Raw genomic sequence first — 20872 nt, 5'->3', positions numbered from 1 at the left:
TTGTACTGGCAGTGCCTTGGTACTAACGCAGCAAAAAAGGGGGCAAGGGCAGGGACAGGGACAGACCCGGAAATCTTTGAAGGGGTTATTGTAGATTTGGCTCATGCTTGCATTGTTGGGCAGGGCAGATGATGGAGATGCCACGCAAACAAGCAGATAGATTTCTGGGGTTGGCCAATGACGCCTCGGCAGCGCGAGCATTGGGCGGGTGCCTTGCTGAAAAGTGGCTCGCATGGACGGCAGCATGACATGGCATGAGGTACATACAGTAGGTCGTGCAGCAAGAGTCCGAATTCAGGCAAGGAACCTGGAAGGCACCTACAGTCGCGTATATTATTACCTGTAGTGCTGAAAGCGAGACGCGGTGCACAGTGCAGGCACTCATGGAGATCCATCATCCATGGCGAGCACTAACGCTTCAATGCGGGAGGGTTAGTACTAAGTTAGTACGGTGGGTGGATGGACGCTGGGTCACCACCCCATGAGCCCCTTCGGGCCCTCGACGCCAGAGGCTCCAGGGCTTCCAGGTCTCAGAAGGTCCTCTGCGGCGGGTAGTCGCCTCGCCAGTCCGGGCTGCCTGAGCGTGCAGTAGGGCATTAATAAGTTACACGCAGGCCTTCCGATACTCGGCACATCCGCAAGTCCGATCATGACAATGCACTGCAAACCACCTACCAGCCTCTTTAGGCATCCGCATAGGTACAATACCATCTTCCATCGCCGCCGCCGCCGCTGGTTACGCTGTCGCCGCCAAATCGTGGATAAGTCAGACCAGGCGAGGCCACATAAGGTAGCAGTATGGAACCTGCAAACGCCCTTGCCAACAAAGTATGGGTAACCATAGCAAAGGGAAGCGCGCGTTGAGATGGCTTGAAGGTGTGGCGTACGTTGGGCAGCGGTTGAGCACCAACAACCTGGATCATCACGCTGGTGTCCCGGCGCAGCGGGCGCCCACAAGAGAGAGGCTGGTGGTGGCCGACTTTTTTGACGCGAGGGGCCGGCACATGGATCAATGGGCTGGCTGTTGGGAACGAGCCGGGGCGCGCGCGCTTGTTGCACGGGCAGCTAGGCGTTGCAGCTGATGAAGCGCGCGCTCGAGCGCGACGCCAGCGAAGAATGGATGGCTGGTTGGAGCCCCTTCCAATGTACATAATATGTATGGGGGCGCCCTTCCCGCACGACCACTAACTAAGTTACTGACTGGACTGACGATGCGCCTGAGACGAAAGGGCGGGGGCGGTGGATGTCACGGTGCTTTGACACACCGAGCGGCAGCATGAACCATAGGGTCAGCTCCCGATAGCCTCAAACCTACAGGTACTTAGCAAGACACCAAGCGGGCGAGGGGACCTGACCTGCCTGTGGTTGGATCTCGCTCTGCAGCAATGGGCCGTTTCGTCGCCCTCGGGTCACAGAAGCGTGACCAAAAGTGCCCGTTGACAGTCAGCCGGTTCAGTCCGCCGAAGCAGGACAGGTAGGCAGGCCAGCCAGCCATGCGCCCTCGCAGCAAAGCTCTCCTTGCCGTATGCATCATCAAGGCCAAAAGAAACTTTGTGTGCACGGTGGCTTAGATATCATCGGCATTCGAACACCCCGTATTCCGGTGCTATGGACGGCTCCCTATTATGGTGGCCATGGCTCCCTCCCATCTTCCGAGGCGAGGGCTCCTGGACCTGGCCGAATTAGCACAGCGTCGTTCCCAGGCGTGTGAGGTAACACGAAGAAAAAGGTACCCAGATAGGTAAGGTATGGAGCTGTACGAGAAAAAGTACACGATCACGGCTGTCATCGACAGACACGGGGGCGTTGTACATACATTTGCCCGATTCAAGCTTACATGCCTGCACTCCTACGACTACTACTACGACTACTACAGAGGACTGTATTACGGTAACTGGATGGCAATCTCGTTCAATCGCCGCCGCCGTCTCTCGTAGGACTCTTGCATTGCCCGGGTCACGATGGCATTAGTAGGGGGCGCCGGCTGGCCTGGCAACTGGCAATCTCGAAATTAGATTGATTTCTCCAGCGGCTGCAAATGAGAGGGCGCGCTGGGTCTGGGCACCCCCTCTCTACGTACCATCATCTCCCCGGATCGCAATCTCTCTCCATCGACGGCGCTTGCGCACAACGGTGTCGGTTCCCGCGCACGCGCCCAGCAGCATGGCAATCTACAGTACGTACTTACGTAGCCGTGTTTCGCCCATATTGCCTATTTTACGGTGCTGCTGTTCCCGTAGTTACCCCCCGTACGGATATAGGAGCAGCAGAAGCCCAATTGCGCATCTGCACCCCCACCGTCACACATATAATAAAGGGGGGGGAGGGGGGGGGGGGCGTTCCGGTCAGTCAGTCAGTCAGTCAGCAGTCGTGAGCTCTGCACTGGGAATCACAGGACGTGGGATGGGCTGGCACAGGCATGTGACAGGTGCGGGGGTAGGTCGATTCAAACTCAGGGCGGCGGCGTCCAGTTGCGAATGAAGCTCCCCCTCGCACGGGACGGGGCCGCACAGGCCGATGATGATGTTGCTTCGGTGCGAGATGCGGCTGAGGGCGCGCGTCACATACATCAACCAGCTAGACCCAACCAACACCTCAGTCATGATGGTGGTTGTGATGGCAATGGCAACAATGATGCATCCCTTCCTTGTAGAACGTGACGACTGCCACAGTACAGCCAAAACCAGATACACTCGTTTTCCGTACCTTGACGGACACGGGGCGAACGCGCTGATGAAAGACCCAGGTCAGCATTATGGGATGGATGCTTTTGCTTGCTTGGGGGCATCATGCAAGGTCGTGGCAAGCTCCACGTGCTTCGGCCCGAGAGTGTCGAGCCCGACTGAGGATGCAAGGCTCGGAGCCCTGACGTCTCGTCTCTAGTAAGCAGCCATCGTGTCGTTTCTCAAAATTGCTCGTCAGCCTCTCTCTCTACGCAATGCCTCGTGTTCATTGCCAAACCAAGCACTGCTGTTGTGCGAGGCAACAAAGACCGCCACCACGCCTTGCCACTCAACGTCAGAAGCAGAGAGTGTGGAGACATGATGCCGTTCTCCAAATATATACATACATAGTTACGAAGCAGGTCGTATCCATCCCTTTATAACAGGGCGATGCCAATGGGCGTCAATCGGCCCGCCTGCTGACCCAACAGCACAGCCGGCATCAGCCTCCCCGGCGCTTATTATTTCGTGTACCTGCGCTCGCCTCCATGCCGTAGCTGTCAGGCGCATGAGACGCACGTCACTGGAGAGAAAGAGAGAGAGAGCGCCGGACGGGTCAATGCTCCGACCCCCGGGAGGTGTACTCCGTAGAAGTATGCACATGCGGATTGGGGCTTCCATTCTGGGCAGTCTCCGATAGATATACTTTATGCCCCCCCCCGTGGCCAAAGAATGAAGTCAGTTAGTTTATGGAGCTCGTGACGCCCGCCCCCAACGCTCGTGGTGTCCGCTTTCTAGCCCCCCAAATCTCCGTCGTTGCAAGGCGAGGCATCGCGGTCGTCAGCGCTTAGTGTGTGCTGTTGCTTCCGACATGCCACGACGCCCAGATGCGCAACGGGACCGGCGGCGGGACGTGGGTCCCGGCCGCAGTGTCCTAATGCAGCGTCACGAGGGGTGCGAGATTTGCCATCGATGATGGCACGGGGAGCCGTCATGCCAAGGAAGCCGGCCTCGTAGGTAACTAAAATGGTCGATCTTCGCCGCGCTGACCAACACGGAAAACTACCGCCGGAAGCCCGGAGAGTTCTATGAGTGAGCCTCGTCTCAGTCGTGGTTGGGAAGAGAAGTCGGCAAAGCAATATCAACGCCGTGTGCTTGTAACTCTGCTATCCAACGTTTAGAGTAGGATTGAGGCGAGGCCCACCGTCACCACGGGCGCCACCGTAACAGTCCAGCAGACCCCGTCAAATCTCGCCGAAGGCGCTTTTGAATAAAGTATAAGTACCGCGAGCCTTGGCTCTGGGCTGCTACACAGGCACTGGTGTCGCCACTTTCCATGAGCGGTGGATACATACAGCCTGTCCGGGAGAGGGTTGACTTTTCAACAACAGCCAACGGCGGCGTCCCAGTGACGACAACATTCACGAACAATGCCTTGAGACCATCCAACGCGAAGTCGAGTGACGAATAGCCCGGACAAATGTGAGCACATTTCTATTGGTAGCACGGCATAAAGAGGCATCGATGGGGCTTACCGGTCCTTCGATACCGTGCACGATCCGTCAACCGAGTACGCACTGGCGGCGGACTTGCTTTTTATGTAGTCCCAAAGCCAGACGCTGCCAGATCAGACCAGTTGCAAGTTTGTCGGCGTTGAGACATGCCGTACCAAGATTGCTATTATTCGTTAGTTTGACGGCACGTAAAGAGACCCCCCCCCCCCTGAAGATAGTCCGCATTGTCTATGGTCTTGGTTCGCGTGAGTAGGTAGGTAGCGGGTGGCCATGTCGAACATGCATGTCGGGGGCGATGCGCACGAACAAGAGCCCCTGGAGGCGGAGGAGTTGGGCAGGGCCCTCGTACAGCTGCTGGTACCGGTGTGTCGTGGCTTGGAGGTGCTTTTCCGCTCATGGATAAGAGACACATGATACGTGCACGAGACGAAATAAAGAGTCTGACGGACCTGTTTGCCGCAATTAATGCTTGATTGATGGAAGGAAAGGATCGGATACTCATCTCGGAGAGCATGGAACCCGCAGCAAGGACTAACTAGTCCTCCCTCTTTCACGTCGGGATCAGCGCAGACAGAGCATGTCAAATGCGCAGCCACCATCATACTAACTCGCGAGGTTCCCATTTCCGCTGCCATCAGTGTCGCCCGCGTCACGACCACACAACCCAGCAACCAACACCACGATATGGGGCGATGAGGATGAATAAGGCTCGTAAACAGTCAGCCGAATCGACGTAGTAACTATATACTGTATACTGTGAAACCCCACCAGATAGATACTCATTGCTTCTCTGCAACATTGCAGAACGCCGGAACAACCGCACCGCGGTTCCGGATGCGTTCAAGCCCTTGAAGGTTCATCGCTGCCGCACCTCCTCCTCCTCCTGCTTCCCCCGCATCGCCAGCACGGCGCCAATCGGGACGACCCGCCCGCTCTCAACCCCTGCTTGCCCGTGGCGCCACTTTTTGCCTCCTTTGGAGCTGGTCTAAAACTGGGGGGGACGGTTCAGGGGTTTGTTTGCATTCCACCAGGGCGGTGCGGCATGAGGTTGTGTGTGTGGTGCGTGGGCAGGAGCACGCGTGGTGCGGTGCGTCCAAGTGTATTTGCTTCGTCGGTAGGATGTAGTAGATACTATCTGCGATGGAGGTTGCGCCGTTGCCAAAAATTATTACTACTATGCAAAAAAGTTGGTCCCCTCGTCGAGTTTGCCAGTGGCATATGCACGTGTGTCATGTTTGATGGATGGATCCCTGCATCATCCATCCCGCGTGGTTCCTGACTCGTCTCGCACGTCCGTGCGATGAGAGTGAGCAGTGAGTGTTCCGAGCCATTAGTAGGTGGCTCGCATCCAGCATCGCTGGACGAAATGGCAAGGCAATATGTACATAAATGTGGCCTTCCTGTGCTTTTCCTCCCACGTGTCTCTCTATGTTCTTGAAGAGCAAAAACACATATCCCCTCCAAAGAATTGACACCTTCATCCGAATTGCACTTATTAGTCTCTTGTATTGATTCCGCATCACAATCGTTCGTGCCTCTGCCGGGATCTAAGTTACTTCGTAGATCCTCAACAAGAAACGTGTTGATGGAGAAACGCCACGCAGACAAATCATCCCCTGATCAGCGTGCGCCCCTCGCGTTCCCTCACGACGAGGTTCCGACTGACTGGCGGCCCGTCCTCCCTCTCCATCCACGAAACCGCTTACGAAACAGTCACGGTGTCATCCGTCGCGCGACGACGGAAATGACGCAAGAAAGAGACGATATGCCATTCTTGACCCACCAATGCCATTGACGCGGGTTCCCTTCTCATGTCGCTTCTTCGTCATCGTCGTTGTCTTCTTTCTCTTCTTCACCCTCCTTGACAGATCTGATTGCTGCTGCTGCACTGTTGGCGGCACATCAAGTCCTGCCGGGGTGAACCTGGTCCACCACCATCATTCTCTCCCTGTCTCACTCTCTCACTCATTCTTCTCTCCCCCACACGCACACCCCGGCCCCCCCTGTCATCGCTCACACAGTCACCCACCTTCGTTCGCCCTCTACTCACCTCATTCGACATATATACTCACTCACTTCTCCAACCTCACACAAGCCCGAGCTCCCCACGCCTCGCCACTCCTTCGGCTCCCAGAGCCCCCTGCAAGGGGCAGACCGACATGCTCTCCAGCCTCGGCACCAAGCTCGCCCTCAAGAAGCTCGGCCTCCCCAGCAACGCCCTCGACTTCTCTTCCTCCTCCTCCTCGGACGACAAAGACACCACCCATGACGACAACAAGAGCCGGGGGGCGGCTTCCTCGTCGTGGCTCTCCGTCCGGTCCCTACCGCTGACGGCCCAGCCTTGGTTGTCCCCCCCGCCCGCCGCCGTCCCGCTCGGCCGCGTGCCCCGTGTCGGCGACGTGGCGCCGCGGGATCCCGACGGGAGGCTGCAGCTCGGCGGCGGGAGGAGGGTCCTCGTCGTGTTCCTACGCTGCGTGGGCTGCGCGTGTACGTCCTCCTTTCCTTGACATCATCCCCTTCACTGTGCACAGCCCGGGGCACATACAGACAAACACAGCACAGACAGAAAAAAATGGAGAGAGAGAGAGACAGGCGGATGATGTACATAAGGCTGACCGACTGACTGACTGACTGACATATGTGCAAACCCGCCAGTCGCGCAAAAGACCTTCCTCGCCCTCCGCACCCTCGCCAACCGCCATGCCGGCCTCGTCACCTGCGTCGCCGTCTCGCACGCCTCCCCCGCCGCCACCGCAAAGTGGCTCGACCTCCTCGGCGGCGCCTGGAACGTGCGCGTCCTCGTCGACGAGCACCGCGCCCTCTACGCCGCCTGGGGCCTCGGCGTCGCCGGCCTCTGGCACGTCCTCCACCCCGCCGCCCAGGCCCAGGCCTGGCGCGAAAAGGGCTGGCTCGCCGATCGCGTCGCCGAGGCCATCCAGCGTCGTGGCGGTGTGCAGTCCCAGTCCCAGTCCCAGTCGCCGTCGCGGTCCGCGCGACAGCAGCAGCAGAAGCCTGCCCGTGAAGCCGGCGTCGACGTCGGCGGCGGCGGCGGCGGCGGCGGCGGCGGTGAGAGGAACAACAAACGATGGAACCCAGCGGCCCGTGGAGGAGAGCGTCAGCCAAAGAGGGACAAGGGGGCCGAGTACGAGGACGAGGACGAGGACGAGCAAGACGGGCCCTCGACCGTCATGGGAAACAAGTGGCAGGAGAGCGGCGCCTTCGCCGTCGACGGCCGAGGCACCGTCATTTGGGGCGGCAAGACGTTGAGGGCCGACGACCTCATGGACCTCGATGAAGGGGCCCGGCTTTTGCTCATGTAGCAGTGTAATCAATCCACTCTCCCTCCGCACGAGGGCAAGTGATGTCTGTACGATGCCGAACCGTCTTCCGCAGCAAAGTGTGGCCGCCCGTCTCCAGAAGGATAGCAATGGGCAGGCACACAAAACACAGTAGACTCCGCGGCTCATCCACAGTCTCATTCATCATACTGCCCTGCGAGTGCCTCTCAAGCTATCAGTCTCCCTCATTATTCCATTCCCTATATACCCCTAGCAGCCCCCGAAAGTCAAAAACACCTCCAGTCGCAGTCCCAGGTGAGAAGAGAGAAAGAAGAACCCCGTCCCTGCCGCCCTAAACAAAGGAAATAAGAAAAGACAAACTCCCCATGGCCGTTTTGTTGCTCCCCAGTTTTTTCTTCTTTTTGTATTCGAGTCGTGTTCGCTCTGGACTTTGCGTTCTTGTCTTCGGCATTGGTGCCGCCAGCCATCGCCATGCTGTGGTAACGGATGTCGTCGCCTGCTGGGTCCAGGCGTTCCGATCCCGTCGTTCGCTAGATGTCGAGGCCGTGGTACCGCAGAGACGGCTCAACGAACAAAATGCGTCGCTCCCAGGATGCACGCTGATGCTGCTCGGCCGTAGCAATATCAAATCTGCCCAGTCTTTCCCTCCACCTCAGTGGCTCTCGCGGCCCATCGTCCAGTGTTCTCCCACCAGCGTCTTCCCGTCATTCGCATGCCGCGCCCCAAGATATACCCGCTGCGTTGCGACCGTGATGCAACTCCGTCCGACCCTGCCAACATAGCGCCTGAAGACGTCAACCGACCGGCTCACAACGTCGACGTAGACTCCCGGTCCAATCCTGCCAATTTCCGAACAAAAAAGCCCTAGGTATATGAAGAAAAAACAAAAGCACAGGCCTTTTGGTCTCGCCGTCGCCCGAAAATGCCCCAAGGATGCCGTCCTTGTCGATGAAAACGCGCGCCCACAGAGAACACCCAGCTTTCCAGAAACAATCAAACAAGCGAGGAGGCAGCACCGCTGCTGATCCGGATTTTGTCCCAAATTTCCCATCGACACCAGAAGTCCTAGCGCCATTTCAATGCAAGCCCACACAAAACGGCACGTACAGCTTCAACGCTCCCCCATCATAATGCGCGGCGCAGTTTGGTCACGGCGCCCTAACCCCAGACGCTGGCCTGAGCCCCGATGCCCGACGACTGGCCCCAGACGCCGTTGCCGCGGCCCCAGCCGCCCGACGAGGTGAGGGGCGTGGTCGAGCGCTTCCCAGAGGCACCCGTCGATGGCGTGCCTGACGGCCTGGTGCCGATGGGTGCAACAGTGGCGGCCGCCTGGCCCGGCTTAGAGCCAGGGGCCAGGTCGCGAGGCGGAGATCCGCCCGTGGGGCTGGAGTTGCTCGTGCGGCTCTGGGGCCCGACAGCGTTCTCAAAGGCCTTGTTGGTCGGGCCGGCCGTCTGGGGGCTAGTGGTAGACTGCGGTCGCGGACTGGGGTTGTTCTGCGCGTGGTCGCTCGCCGAGCCGGGCGTGGGAAGCTCGGCGCCCGACGGAGCTCGACCAATGTTGTCGAAGGTCAGGGGCGACGGGCCACGAAGGCTGGCTGGGCCGCTGGCGACGGGAGCCCCAGGTCGCATGTTGCCCGTCTCATCAACATAGCCGCTCTTGTCGGCAAAGGGGCCCTCGCCGTACAAGGCGCTGCGCTGGCGGGCGATGAGCTCGCGCGTCTCTTCCTCAGACATGTGCTTGCCAGTCTGCTGGGCCACGTCGGTCAAGACATCTACGAGCAGACAACTGTTAGCCCAAGTTCAACAACATGATGTGAGACGGCGCGGGAACCCGTAGCCCAACGAGCAGCTGCCGACAAAGGCAAAGCGGGTCGGCAACGGACAACATGAGGAGGAGGAGGCTCGCTGATAGCCATCGTCTTTAACCGCCCAAGGCCGGGGCTTTTTCTTTTTCTTCTCTATCGTGGGGTATCCTTTCCTTGCGACCAGGCAAAAGAATGCTAAACTGCAGAGGGTGGCCTACTTCGTTGGTATTGCTGCTCCGTGTGGAGGTTGCGCAGCTCTCGCTCCCGCTGGGCTGCCATCCTTCTCTTCACCTGCATAACCTGCTCTGCCTCGTTGGTGCCGCGAGAGGGCTGGTGGCGCTGGGTCGCGTAGAAGTTGTGGAGATTCTGGCCTGGAGGCCCACGGGCGTCGTCAAACGCATTCATGTGGTGAGAGCGAGGACCGCCGCCGTGGGAGACACGAGAATCTACTCGCATAGCAGGCGGGGCCGCCTGGTTAGTCGGTGCCCTGACAACGTGTGCGAGACCACCACGCCTGTTGGCTTGGGGGCGTGCTCCAGCAAGCACGTCGGCTGTCTTCGGGAACTCACGACGTCCGCCCATGCCATAGCCCTTGCCGGACTTGGACAAGTTCTCGAAGGCGCGGTCGACCTCTGCGGCAAGCGTCAGCACTGATTTAATGATGGGAATATATCGTCCGTGCTTATAGCCGGGTAGGGAAAGCGTTTGGCTGCGCCGAAGTGCTCATCACGAGGACGGCCGCCGGAGCAATCGGCTGCGCGATATGTATCCGGGACTCGGGTCGACGTACCATCGAACTGATAGGAGAAGGCGAACTCGTCCTGAGGCTGAGGAGCGCTCGCACCGGCTGCGGATATTCAGGGTCAGCTGCCATCCGGGGAAGCGACGCAACGGCGCGACGTACCGCTGCGCACAGGGGTGGAGGTGCCGCTCTGGTGCTCCCAGTTGTTCTGGCCGGGACCGGACCACTGCTGGTTATCGTAGTAGGACATGATTCGTATCAAGGTGACCGCTGGTGCGGGATAGTGATATTTGGACCGGCCGAGGGATTTAGACTACAGGTGGACAGCGTTAGCTACTGAACTGAGGAAGGCTAAAGGCGTGCCTCAAACATGGAGTCGCCATCAGAAGCAACTGCGTGTTGAAGGCAATTTCCACCCGCAGCGACCTTGACCCCCTAGAGTACTGTCGACATTGCGCCGAGGCATGTAGGCGAGAATAACGCGGGTCACATCGCGCCGGGCCGGCATCGGTAAGGAGGCGACAGTCGAAGAATGACTCGAGTCCGCAGCAATCCAAAGCCCTTGACAGTAAGAAGAGACTCACCGGCAGAATGTTGTGGTGACGCAGCGCGATGCGAGCAAGGCTACTGCAGTCTGTCGTCTAAACAGAGACAGACAGCGCAAAAGTGGCCCAAAAACGACGGGAGAAAAAAAGAGAAACGCCACTGCCGCGCGAGACAAGCGGGCAAACACAAAGGGGGGGTATCGAAGGGGACCCGTCGAGGAGATCACCCGAGGAAACAAGAGAGTCGTCCGGGAGTCGCGCAAGGCGAGAGGTCGGAAAGGGGGGGGTTGTACAGCGAGGGACCGAGGCGGAGAGTGAGTGAGAGAGGAAGAGGAACGAGGATGGCGGCCGTGGAGGATCGTGGGTAGTGGTGTCGTGACCAGCGGAGTGGATTCGGGGGGACTGGGACGGGGGACTGGGGGGGGGGAGAGGATGGATGAAATTTCCAGGGTGGGAACCTGGACCCGTGCCGTGCAAAGAGAGAGGATGGAAAGGAGTCGGGCGGAGCGGGAGTCGACGGGAGAGCGAGCGCGCTTGGGTGGGACCTTGTGGGCTGGCGGGCTCATTAGCAACGCGGGCAGCATCTGGACAATTCACCTCACCTCCGTCAGCTTCCAGGTCGAGGAGCTGCCGCGTCGAGGTGCGGCGGGGGCTGGCTGGCGGGGGACCGGTACGTCTGGTGGTGGTGGTGGTGGTGGTGGTGGTAGGTACCTACTTAGGTACCTGGTAGCTTGCTAGCCTCCACTGTTGTAGGGTCGGGTAGTGGTGCCTGGTGCTGGTCGTTATGGTGGTGGGAATGGTGGATGTCGGGCGCCACCAGGTTGTCAGGTACTTCCATCCGCTAGGCAGGTGCTGCTGGCGGCGGCGCCCGCGGTGGGTATTAGAAGCAAGGCAGCCTCCCCGTTGCCCGGTGGTGGTGGTGGTGGTGGTGGTGGTGGTGGTGGTGGTGGTGGTGGTGTGCTGTATGTACCTAGCCTGTAGCTGTTGCTGCTGCTCGTAGGTACTGCTGCTGGATGCAGCCGGCGGAGGGTCAGCCCGCTGCTGGTAGGGCCAATGGTGCGAGCCGGCGTGCACTGGACCGCCGCTGAAGGGGTCCGAAGCGACCAGCGAGCCGACACACTGTGCAGGAACCGCGCCGCGATGGACGGAGGCGAATCCGCGCGAGGCAATTTGACCAAGCTCCTTTTCCTCTCACCCCAGAGAGATACCAAGGTACGTTTTGTGTCTACCGTATGTACTACCTCTTTACTGTACCGTCCCGTGCAGGCCATCTACCAGTTAGTCGTCGCTCCTCGTCGCTTCGCGGAATGACACGACACATCCGTGGCAGCAACCGTCCAATCCTCGCCGTCTCACAGTCCAGGCAAAGCCGGCCAAGACGAGAACAACAAGAAGCTTCTACCTGCCCATGGTTGCCTCCTGCTCCTCTTGCACCCTCCTTGTCGGCGCGCGCCCCCAACGATCTGCCATCTCGACTGCCTGGCGTGTCGGCCTCTCGCTTGCTGCTGTTGGCGAGTGGTGACGTTGCTCCGAGTCACTCCCTCTTTCTCGCGCGCACGCGCTCGCGCGTGTCTTGTAACACCCTCCCGCCGACGCCGCCGAGCTGGTTGGACGGAGCTCGACGACCTTTGGATCACGTCGACGCCACGCATGTCGGCGGCCTGCCTGCCTGAACCAACCGAATCGACTTCGCCTCAATTCATGGGGCCTCAACGGCCCTCACGGTCCGCTGCCTCAAGCAGTTCTGCAACGGTGACGACTTCTTTCTTTCCACGCAGCCCGCCAGATCTGCCAAAATTGAAAACGCCTTCGCGATACTCTGTAGAGGGTATCTCTCCCCCGCCACCCGCCCCCCTCCTTCTAATATTTGAGACCCGCCGCCGTGTCACCGCCCGCTGACACACGTCAAGGAGGGCCTCCCATCGCGTCCGTCCCCCAATTCTTGGCCTGCGTACGGATAAGGCAGGTAAGGCAGTCGAGCGACTTTTGTTTGCTTCGGGCCGGCCGAGTCCCCTCTGGTACGTACTTAATTCATCGTGCCTATGTGCTTCATGTGTACAGTAACGTTAGTATGTGGCAATCACGGGAAGACGGGATCGCGCGTGCGCTCGGAGCAACTGTCCTCGACTTCTTGGAACACGCAGCATGCAACCTCTTTTCCGTAGGAATGACGCCGGCTCTCTCTTGAAGGATGGCGGCCAACCCAAGGGGATCCGGCCCGATGCCAGCAACCGTGTACCGGCGACCCGACGCACTGTGGGTATACCTGAATAAATAAGCCGCACCGACACGCGACGCCCACGCGGGCTGGTCGACGCATCATCTCCCCCCCCGCCTCGAACGAGGCGTAGAGGGGCGGGCCGTGTCGCCAACGCCACACACTGTCCCCAGGTCGCACGCAGGGTCCAGCGGCTGACAGGTCGTCTTCACCGACGGGCCCAGCGTCGGCCGCCCATGTGTCTCTCGTTTTTTTCCTTCTCGTGCTTGGTCCGCCGAGTCAAGTCAATTACCTTGCCTACTTCACCTTTTCCCCAAGACCGACGACCCGAGTATCCCCCTGATGACGGAGCTGGACGCCCGCAAGGGAACCTGGCAAGTTGAGCGTGTCGGCGCCAGCCGTCCATGTCGCCGGGCAAGAGGACGCGCACTGTCTGTCCTGCGCCAGCACGTCATGTTTCTTGGCTCGCGTCGCCCATTCATCCATTTCATCCACCCATCACAACCCTAGGGGGCCCGTCCTTGTGGGGGCCCAAATTTCGGCCGTTGTCAACTTCGCCAACGAAAGCCCGTCGTAGCCGCCTCCCCTGTCGCTCGCGCCACTGTTTGATTGCCTCGCCAGTGGCCCGATTTTCTGGTTTCGGCACGACGGGCCTGCTGAAGACAAGACGTGTGTGCCGCCGGGCTACTAGGGAGGTCTCGGTCGGGCTTTGCAGAGCAGAGCAGAGAAGAGAAGAGACGGAGAGGAGCAAAGAAACACCAGAGCAGAGAAGGAGAAGAACAAAGAAAACAACAGAGCCCCAAGTGCCGACTGTTGGTCGCGTCCCAAAGGCCTTCTCAATGTTACAGGTAAAGGCCCTTGCTGGAAATGCATTCATCTGAGAGCGATAAAGGACTTTATGGGCGCAGTTCCGGCATTTATCATCATAGCACGCAGATGGGAAGCGACCCGCGTTCATTGCCTCAACACCAGGCCAAATCTGTCCCGAACAGACACCTGGCCGGTATCGCATCAACACGGCGGAGGCTCCCCGTCCGTCCGTCCGTTTGGTCGTTTGATGCATCTGTCCCCGAGGCAAGAGTCAATCATGTCGGCAAGCATGACCCAGACGCAGATGCTTCCCGAACCCGTCCGCATGTAATGTACATTACATACGCACATGTGCGCCCCCGCGTCGCGCCTATTTCATGCATGCAGCTGCATGAATCACATCCAGCTGGCCGAATGGCGGCGATGCGCCGACCTTTGCGGCCTGGCCCTCTGAGCTCATCCAGCAAGGTTCACGCGGTCGCGGCGGATCTTTGAAGAGAGGATGAGAGGGAGAGGTGGCCCCAAGTCCAGCAGCACGTTGCCCCGAAAGTGGTGTTCGCGCCCGTTCCATTCCCCCATCCCCCTTCCGTTGTCCAGTCTTGATGTCGAGAGTGCACTGCCGCTCCTCCTGCTCCTCCTTCCCCGGGTTGCCGCTCTCGAGTCTCCGCAACGGTGTGACGGACTGCGTCGCGCGCCTGGCTGAGCCAGCCGCCGCCGTTCGACTCTCACATGGGCACATGTCTCGCCTTGGAGGGCGTGCACGCACACACACATGCACACACACGCTCCGCGGCGACGACCCTGACCTGCCCGCCCGCAGCGTCGGTTGTGCGCATCCGTTGTCTGAAACCAGGAGCGTTGTCGCCGCAGCGCTGGTGGGCGTGTGACTGTTCTGGGTCGGGGCGAGCCGCGTCCTCAGGGCTGTTGTTGGTGTGCCTGTCATCCGCCCCCCCTTTCTCCGAGCCACGAAAGGCGGCGCCCTCTGTAATAGTACTAAGCATTGCCGTCCCAGGCAGGCAGATCCAAGCTCAGCTGCAACAAGTTTCCTGCTGAACGTGAGGCACCGCTTGTTACGCCTTTCCGACCGCACCTGGCGGGAACCATGGACGGCATTTGTCGCCGTCGGTGGTGCCCACTCTCCCGAATATGCGACTTATCCAGCAAGTACCCACGAAGTCGTAGTAAGAGATGATAACGAGAAAAGATATTAGTCAAGAACAAACCCGCCGGCACGATCCGAGGTGATCTTGCGCCGAGCGGCTTGTCTCCCTCCTCTGCTCTAGGGAGGGAGACAGCAGGATGTCGCTGGCCCGCCGCAGAAACACCCGGGTTCCCGCCAGACTCAGCCCATGCAGCATTCCTCCCAGCCTCTCTCTTGTCTCTCTGACAAAGTAACTTTGATGTACTGCTATATGCCGAGAGCCATGAAACAGCTGGCGCTCCGCCAATACGTCATCGAAAGTTCCGTTCGCGACGCCTGTGCGCAGCCTGCCGGCCGGCCGTTGTTCTGTGCTCACCGCACAGATCCCGCCTTACCTTTCCTTCTGGAGCTCCCGGGCCCCCCTTGCCAATTACGTAGGACTACTAATCTTGGAATCTTCCTACCTATCTTGAGATCCATGGTAACGCACGGTAGCAGCCAGCGTGCCAGCTCCCAGCCCAAGCCGGTACTAACGTATCGAAACGACTGCTTACGAGAAGCGCACGGCTCGTAGGAAAGGTGCCTACGAAAGTACGAAGAAAAGTTAATGAGTGGCAGAATGCGTTTGTAGTTGGTTCTTCCAGCAGTGCAGCGCGGCCCTCCGGACGGCAGCGACATCGGCAGCGGCACATGCATGCCGCCCCCCGCCGGCACCGGCGGCGCCCCCGACGACGACCGCGAGACGATTGCGAAGAAGAAGAAGACGACGACGACGACAGCGACGACAGCGACGCGCGGGCCGCTTGTCGGACGGTGCGCCGTGGGGAGCCTCGTCGTCCCGGCTACGGACCTGACAGGGGAGATGATTTCCCAAGCTCGTACTTCGTACTACGTACTCCAGCACCTGCATACGACTAACGTATTGGTACTGTCTAGAGGACAGGACGGATGAAGTGTTGGGCAACCGTGTTCGGTACGCCAACGGTACGACTGATGCGCTCTCGTGGTTGGGAGTCACCATGGGGACGACGGCACGGGGCGTCTGCGATGGCGGGTGGGCGGGCGAGGCACCCCCGGACCACATGTTCGTTTTCCTGCCTTCGCAATGCAGACTGGAGGAGTGGCATGTCATCAATCGTTAGATTATCATTATAATTTACATATTCCCCCAGCGCCGATTCCCGCTCGTTACGTCACAAGAGTCCGCCACACCCTTTTTATGGTATTGTTTTCGTGTCGGCTGGCGGTATCTACCACCGCAGTAAAGAAAACCGCCCACGGGACACGCCAAAACGCCATCCTCTCCCCTCCGCCTTTTTGATCCATGCCGCAGCATGATGGGGTCGACGCGCCTCCAAAGACCCAAAGCCGGTCGGTTAAGCGGCATAGGGCCATCGTCCATGAGCGACGGGTTGGTACGACCCCGCGGCAAAGTCGGGTCCTCCAGGGATGACGCCCTCGACTTGCATGCCAAAGGTCAGTGGCAGGGACACCTGGGACGGCCACGGCCCGGCGCCGAGCGCGTTGGCCGGCAGGGCGCTCCCCGCCGGCGAGTCTCCTTGTGTTGGTCGGGGCCGCATGCGCAGGCCCATGGCGGTGTTGATCTCCACCTCGAGGTCGAAGTCGTCGTCGAAGCACGAGTCGATGTCGGCTTGGGTGTACGAGGGGTATTGCTCGTGCGAAGGCAGGCCAGCTGCGTATGTAGAATTTGATGATGATGACGAGGAGGAGGACGACGAGGAGGATGAAGGCGGCAGCGCGTAGGCAGCTGTGGTGTTGCCTGCGTGCGTGTTCGTGTCCATGGCTGTGTTGAAGACTGCGGCGGGGCCGGCGTACAACGGCGCCGCAAAGTCGCCCGCGGCGGCGGAGCTGGCCGGCGAAGCCCCGGCATAGGGTGCAGTCGGGGCCGCAAAGTCGACGGAGGAAACGTCCGACGAGGCTGACGGGGACCCGGTGTTGTAGCCATGGTCGGACGCGGGCGAGGTGACGTATGAGTAGTCGTAGGGCAACGCCGCGGGCATGTAAGAGGCCGGTTGCTGTGGCGGTAGTTGCTGCAGCTGCTGCTGATATTCCGTCCGCCGGGCCTTCTTAGAGGCCGGGGCGTGGTGGAAGGGGAGGTTGGCGACGACGACGTCAGACGCTCGTTTAGACATTGTGGAGGGTGTTGATGGTATGTGGAGGTTGTTGTAAACGAGGGCTGACTTAGTACTGCGACGAGGGGGTATATGAATAGAATATAAGACAGTAGTAGTATGCGTAGAAGTTGCCAAGGTAGTTGTGTTGCTGCTTGGTATAATAGAAAGAAGCAACGAGTAGAAGACTTATTGGTTTAGACGTGATGCATCCTCGTGTACTGGATGCAGCGCGTTAGCCTCAAGAAGTGTCCCATGGAGGAGGGCCGACCATGGGCAGTTAGTTATAGGCCGTGGCCCTCGTCGGAGAAAAAGGTCCCCCCTCAGGATGCCATCCGCGAGACAGGGTCCCGCAGATTCGCGAAACCCAGGATCACGAACGACAACGCAGCACCACTTCCCCATGACAGGAGATAGGGCAAAAAAAAATAAGGGGCCCCGCCCAAGAATGCAAGAATGACGTTGGCGGCCATGCCAGGCAAGCCAGGCACGGGTGGGTGGTGGGAGAGAGTTTTGGATCACCCAGGGTCCCCCGCAAACCATCGGGAGGGGGCGAGGGACCAAAGGTAGGAGGCTCCAGTGGTTCCAGCGGTCCTAGTGGCTGGGCTGGGTGGGAATAGAGGGATGAGGGGGGGACCTGGTGGCGCATGCGCCAATGAGGGACGGCGACAAGGCCCTCCATTTCGCAGCAAATGCTCCGCCCCCGTCAGCTTGACCGCGGGCATGCGACGTCATACCTACCTATTTTGCTGCGAGGGGCGGCCAGGGAGAGGAAAGCCCGGCCCGGGCTCAAGAAGGAAGAGGGGGGAAAAACCAGAAAACTTGGGGCGGCGGTCGTTGATGAACGGGTGGCCCACCGAGGGCGTCCTGTCAAGGCACCACTCTGCAGCTGTGGCGCAGACACAGCACTGCGGGTTCGACAGCTTGCAGGGACGGGGGCCTCTCCTGCGTGCTCGTGGGTGGCCCACGGTGATGTCATGACTTGCGACCGTCTTCTGCCGCCTTCTCTTGCCTCGTTCGCGACATGGGTTGACGCGGTCTAGACCCTCGGACCCCCGTTCCTCGACTCCAAAACGGCACGTCCAGGGTCGATTCACGCCTGCGCGGGGCCCACGTAGAAATCGAGGATATGTACAGGGAGTACCGTGATGCCCTTCCTCGCCCTGCCGCTGGCTGCCAACGCCGCCGACGCCAAGACTGGAGAGAGAGAACCGTTGGGGTCGCTTCGGAAGGGGCCGGTGATTCTTTGCCACCGTCGCGTGGCCTGCGAAGTGGCACAATGCCATCAAGCTACGTGGTGCTTGTCGTTTGCTTGCCGACCCGACGACGTAGGGGGCTTCTCTAGCCATGGCGTTTTGCTTTTGGGCCGTTACGAGCCACCAACTCGAATTGCTCCCCTGCTTCCTCCCACTCGCCGCCCGTCGACGACTTGCAAGCCGAGCACCGCCGGGGCCTCGGCGGACCTCAGCGACATTCATTGGCCCGGCCCAGCAAACAGGCGACGCTGGAGATGGTACCATTGTCACTCCAAGACGTTGCTCGACTCTTGGACCGACGCTACCGTCTTGGCCTTCTCGTTGAGAGTCCCCGCCATGGGCTGATTGATGTCTGCCAAGTGGCAGAGCGCCTGCTTCAGCTCGCTCCAAACCGTTCCAGACAACATCGACTGTGTCCTCGCCCACTCTGAGCCGCGCCGTCCGAAGACGACGGCCGTTTTTTTTTTTCAAGCTTCGCTTTATTGCTAACAGAATGGCATCAAGGGCACGTCCCAGCAAGTGGAATGGCATGTCGACTCGTCCCGCAGCGACTCCTCAAGGCTGCGCGTCACCGTATCGGCCAGCAGCACCGCTTGCCTCACGCCCATCAACGACCCAATTCGACGCAACCGGTCGACGGCGTAGAATCGTACATTTGTTCTATTCGGCTCTTCCATGGCGACGACGCACAGCGGCCGAATGAGCGAGAGGATACCTGCACCCGGGTGTCAGCACGTCGTTCTAGTCAAATAGGGGCTCTGGCAACTTGCGTGACGTATCCATCAAAGCGTTGGCCGATATGCAAATGTCTTCGGAAAGCTGCTGGATCCTTGAGACAATACTGGCCACGCTTGATCCCGGTTTTGGCTCGTCATCATTCTCTGTGCTGGTGTCCAGGAGGACGCGGCTGACGAGCACTCGGACAAGACGCCAATTATTCCACACCTCGGCATTCCATAGGCTAGGATAAGCGTGCCTCCTCCCACCAAAGCCGTCATCCAAAGCAGTGTCGAGGATTTCATCTTGGTAGTTCCACTCTCCCGGCAAGGACTCCTTCCACGCTTGGAGCTCCCGGTCAATATCCAACGCAGCCTCCCTAGCAGATTTTCGGTCCAGCTGCGCGTCTCTGCCGAGCATTGCGGCACGCAGGTTTACGATTCGAAACGAAATTTCAAAAATTGAGCTCGGAGTGGCAATGTTGCTTCTCCGCCAGCGTTGCCTGAGGCTGCTTGTCTGGAAGCTGCGTGCCGCCCGTTCAAGTGCCCTCGGCACGCCCGAGCTCCGCTGCATGTAAACTGACAGCTAAAATGCAGTCAGCATTCGTGTACCCAGCCAATGTACAGGATACTCACAATCTGGGAGCGAATCTGGGTATAGAGCTGGCCCCCGCGCTCGCGAGCGAACTGCTCCCGTCCGCGAATCTCAAGCAGCGCCAAGGCACCTTTAACGTGCGTCTCCCAACAGCAATACTGGTCGCCGCCGCGGAAGCTCAACGTCTGGACCGTGTTAGGCCAGGGACAAGCCGTTGTGGTAATGGGGACTGGTACCTCGAACAAGCCCAGCAGGATCACAGCCATCAGTGTGGTGTCGTCAGCCGCGCTAGATGCATCGTTCAATGCTTTCTGAGTGGAAGCCAGTGCTTCAGAATAGCGTTTCCTTGCTTGAATCTCAAGATGGGGTGCGAGTGAGACATTTGCCAGGCCAGCCATCCCGACAGCCTCGATGGCAGCGCTCAGGACTGGGGCGTCATGGTACGACCCTGTGAGCCAGCTTCGGTAGGCTTCGGAGAGTGGAACCTCGTGAAATGCATACTTGGCAAAATAGAAGCTCACGCTGAGCTCGTGGTGGGACACAGGTATGGCTGGGGGAATGGAACTCCCGCTGCCGTTCCCAGAAGCACGTGCGGACAGACACGGGCTCAACACAACTTGCCCGCCGACTTGAGTCCCATCTGACGCCTGCGTCCGCCGCCCTCTGGCCTTGAGCATCGTTCGCCTGGTGTCGTCTCTAAACCGCACAGTGTCCGGGTCGCGATATCCCGGACACGGCACGTCGGACTTGTGGCAGCGCAAGCAACCCGGCTTCTGCTCATCGCACTATTAGGTGGGCTCACGGTCAGCAGTTGAACAGCGTCTGCAGGAAAAGTTGCAGTCCGCAAGCCAGCCCACACCACGTACCTTGACCTTGCGTCTGCGGCAGCGCTGACAGCCTTTGCTCAGCACGCCGTAGTAGACCATGGTGAGGTGCGAGCGATCTGGCCAGCGCAGGACAATTGCGCGTCATGTCATGTACAGCCCAACATGGCTGTGGACGGATGAACGGTTGAGCACGCACAGCCCGACGAGTGGTGCCCATGTCGCCTTAAACGAAGACGATGCTCTTCGCAAGTAAATGCTAGTAAGGAAAGCCGAAGAAAGGTGGGTTTTGGCGAACTGGGGGGTCGCAGTCTGCCCCCTGAAACGGACTAGCGCTGTCTCCTCTTCGGGCTGTCGCCGTTTCGTTTAGGGATGCGAATCACGAGCCACGACCACTAAACACGTCGGAAGGCATCTCCAATGCCGAATTCCGTCAACCAGCTGAACTGTCGTTACGCGTATAAATAAGCGTCCTCAGGAGGCAGTATCATGTCTTCCTCCAAGTCTTTTCTTTCTCGGCAGGGAAGAGCAGAGGCCTGTGCTCGTACGCGGAGTTGCTTGACGGCGACCTGCCAGAACATATCACAATCTCACATACCCCAAGTATATCCC

At 59.4% G+C, this 20872-nt stretch overlaps 5 protein-coding genes across 5 annotated transcripts; 1 reads left to right on the top strand and 4 right to left on the bottom strand.

The window, feature by feature from the left end:
* Positions 1 to 6047: 6047 nt before the first annotated feature.
* Positions 6048 to 7670, top strand: JDV02_000338 (uncharacterized protein). The gene is made up of 2 exons (XM_047981134.1): positions 6048 to 6664; positions 6833 to 7670. The coding sequence occupies exons 1-2, from the start codon at positions 6337 to 6339 to the stop codon at positions 7495 to 7497; spliced, it is 993 nt and encodes a 330-aa protein (XP_047837092.1). The 5' UTR covers positions 6048 to 6336; the 3' UTR covers positions 7498 to 7670.
* A 964-nt stretch (positions 7671 to 8634) lies between these two features.
* On the bottom strand, positions 8635 to 10273 carry JDV02_000337 (uncharacterized protein; the record flags this gene model as incomplete). The annotated part of the gene is made up of 4 exons (XM_047981133.1): positions 8635 to 9248; positions 9500 to 9913; positions 10072 to 10128; positions 10186 to 10273. 4 exons carry the CDS (start codon positions 10271 to 10273, stop codon positions 8635 to 8637), a joined length of 1173 nt encoding a protein of 390 aa, XP_047837091.1.
* A 3693-nt stretch (positions 10274 to 13966) lies between these two features.
* JDV02_000336 (uncharacterized protein) lies at positions 13967 to 14539 on the bottom strand (the record flags this gene model as incomplete). The annotated part of the gene is made up of 1 exon (XM_047981132.1): positions 13967 to 14539. One exon carries the CDS (start codon positions 14537 to 14539, stop codon positions 13967 to 13969), a length of 573 nt encoding a protein of 190 aa, XP_047837090.1.
* A 1417-nt stretch (positions 14540 to 15956) lies between these two features.
* Positions 15957 to 16890, bottom strand: JDV02_000335 (uncharacterized protein; the record flags this gene model as incomplete). Its single annotated transcript, XM_047981131.1, has 1 exon — positions 15957 to 16890. The coding sequence occupies one exon, from the start codon at positions 16888 to 16890 to the stop codon at positions 16114 to 16116; it is 777 nt and encodes a 258-aa protein (XP_047837089.1). The 3' UTR covers positions 15957 to 16113.
* Positions 16891 to 17729: 839 nt separating this feature from the next.
* On the bottom strand, positions 17730 to 20486 carry JDV02_000334 (uncharacterized protein). Its single transcript, XM_047981130.1, has 5 exons — positions 20303 to 20486; positions 19673 to 20221; positions 19478 to 19621; positions 18896 to 19427; positions 17730 to 18840 (listed from the first exon to the last, which is right to left on the bottom strand). Exons 1-5 carry the CDS (start codon positions 20360 to 20362, stop codon positions 18611 to 18613), a joined length of 1515 nt encoding a protein of 504 aa, XP_047837088.1. The 5' UTR covers positions 20363 to 20486; the 3' UTR covers positions 17730 to 18610.
* Positions 20487 to 20872: the final 386 nt, after the last annotated feature.

Source organism: Purpureocillium takamizusanense, chromosome 1 (assembly GCF_022605165.1).
Source record: "Purpureocillium takamizusanense chromosome 1, complete sequence".
Taxonomy (NCBI): domain Eukaryota; kingdom Fungi; phylum Ascomycota; class Sordariomycetes; order Hypocreales; family Ophiocordycipitaceae; genus Purpureocillium; species Purpureocillium takamizusanense.
The sequence above is the reverse complement of the archived record's forward strand: the minus strand, read 5'-3'. Positions and strand labels throughout refer to the sequence as shown.

Excerpts from the sequence above, each read along its gene's own strand:
- JDV02_000338 (XM_047981134.1), top strand. The coding sequence starts at position 6,337 with ATGCTCTCCAGCCTCGGCACCAAGCTCGCCCTCAAGAAGCTCGGCCTC. Across the intron at positions 6,665-6,832 it reads ACGCTGCGTGGGCTGCGCGT|TCGCGCAAAAGACCTTCCTC; the intron begins GTACGTCCTCCT and ends CAAACCCGCCAG.
- JDV02_000334 (XM_047981130.1), bottom strand. The coding sequence starts at position 20,362 with ATGGTCTACTACGGCGTGCTGAGCAAAGGCTGTCAGCGCTGCCGCAGA. Across the intron at positions 20,222-20,302 it reads GCCGCAGACGCAAGGTCAAG|TGCGATGAGCAGAAGCCGGG; the intron begins GTACGTGGTGTG and ends CCCACCTAATAG. Across the intron at positions 19,622-19,672 it reads TCCTGCTGGGCTTGTTCGAG|ACGTTGAGCTTCCGCGGCGG; the intron begins GTACCAGTCCCC and ends AACACGGTCCAG.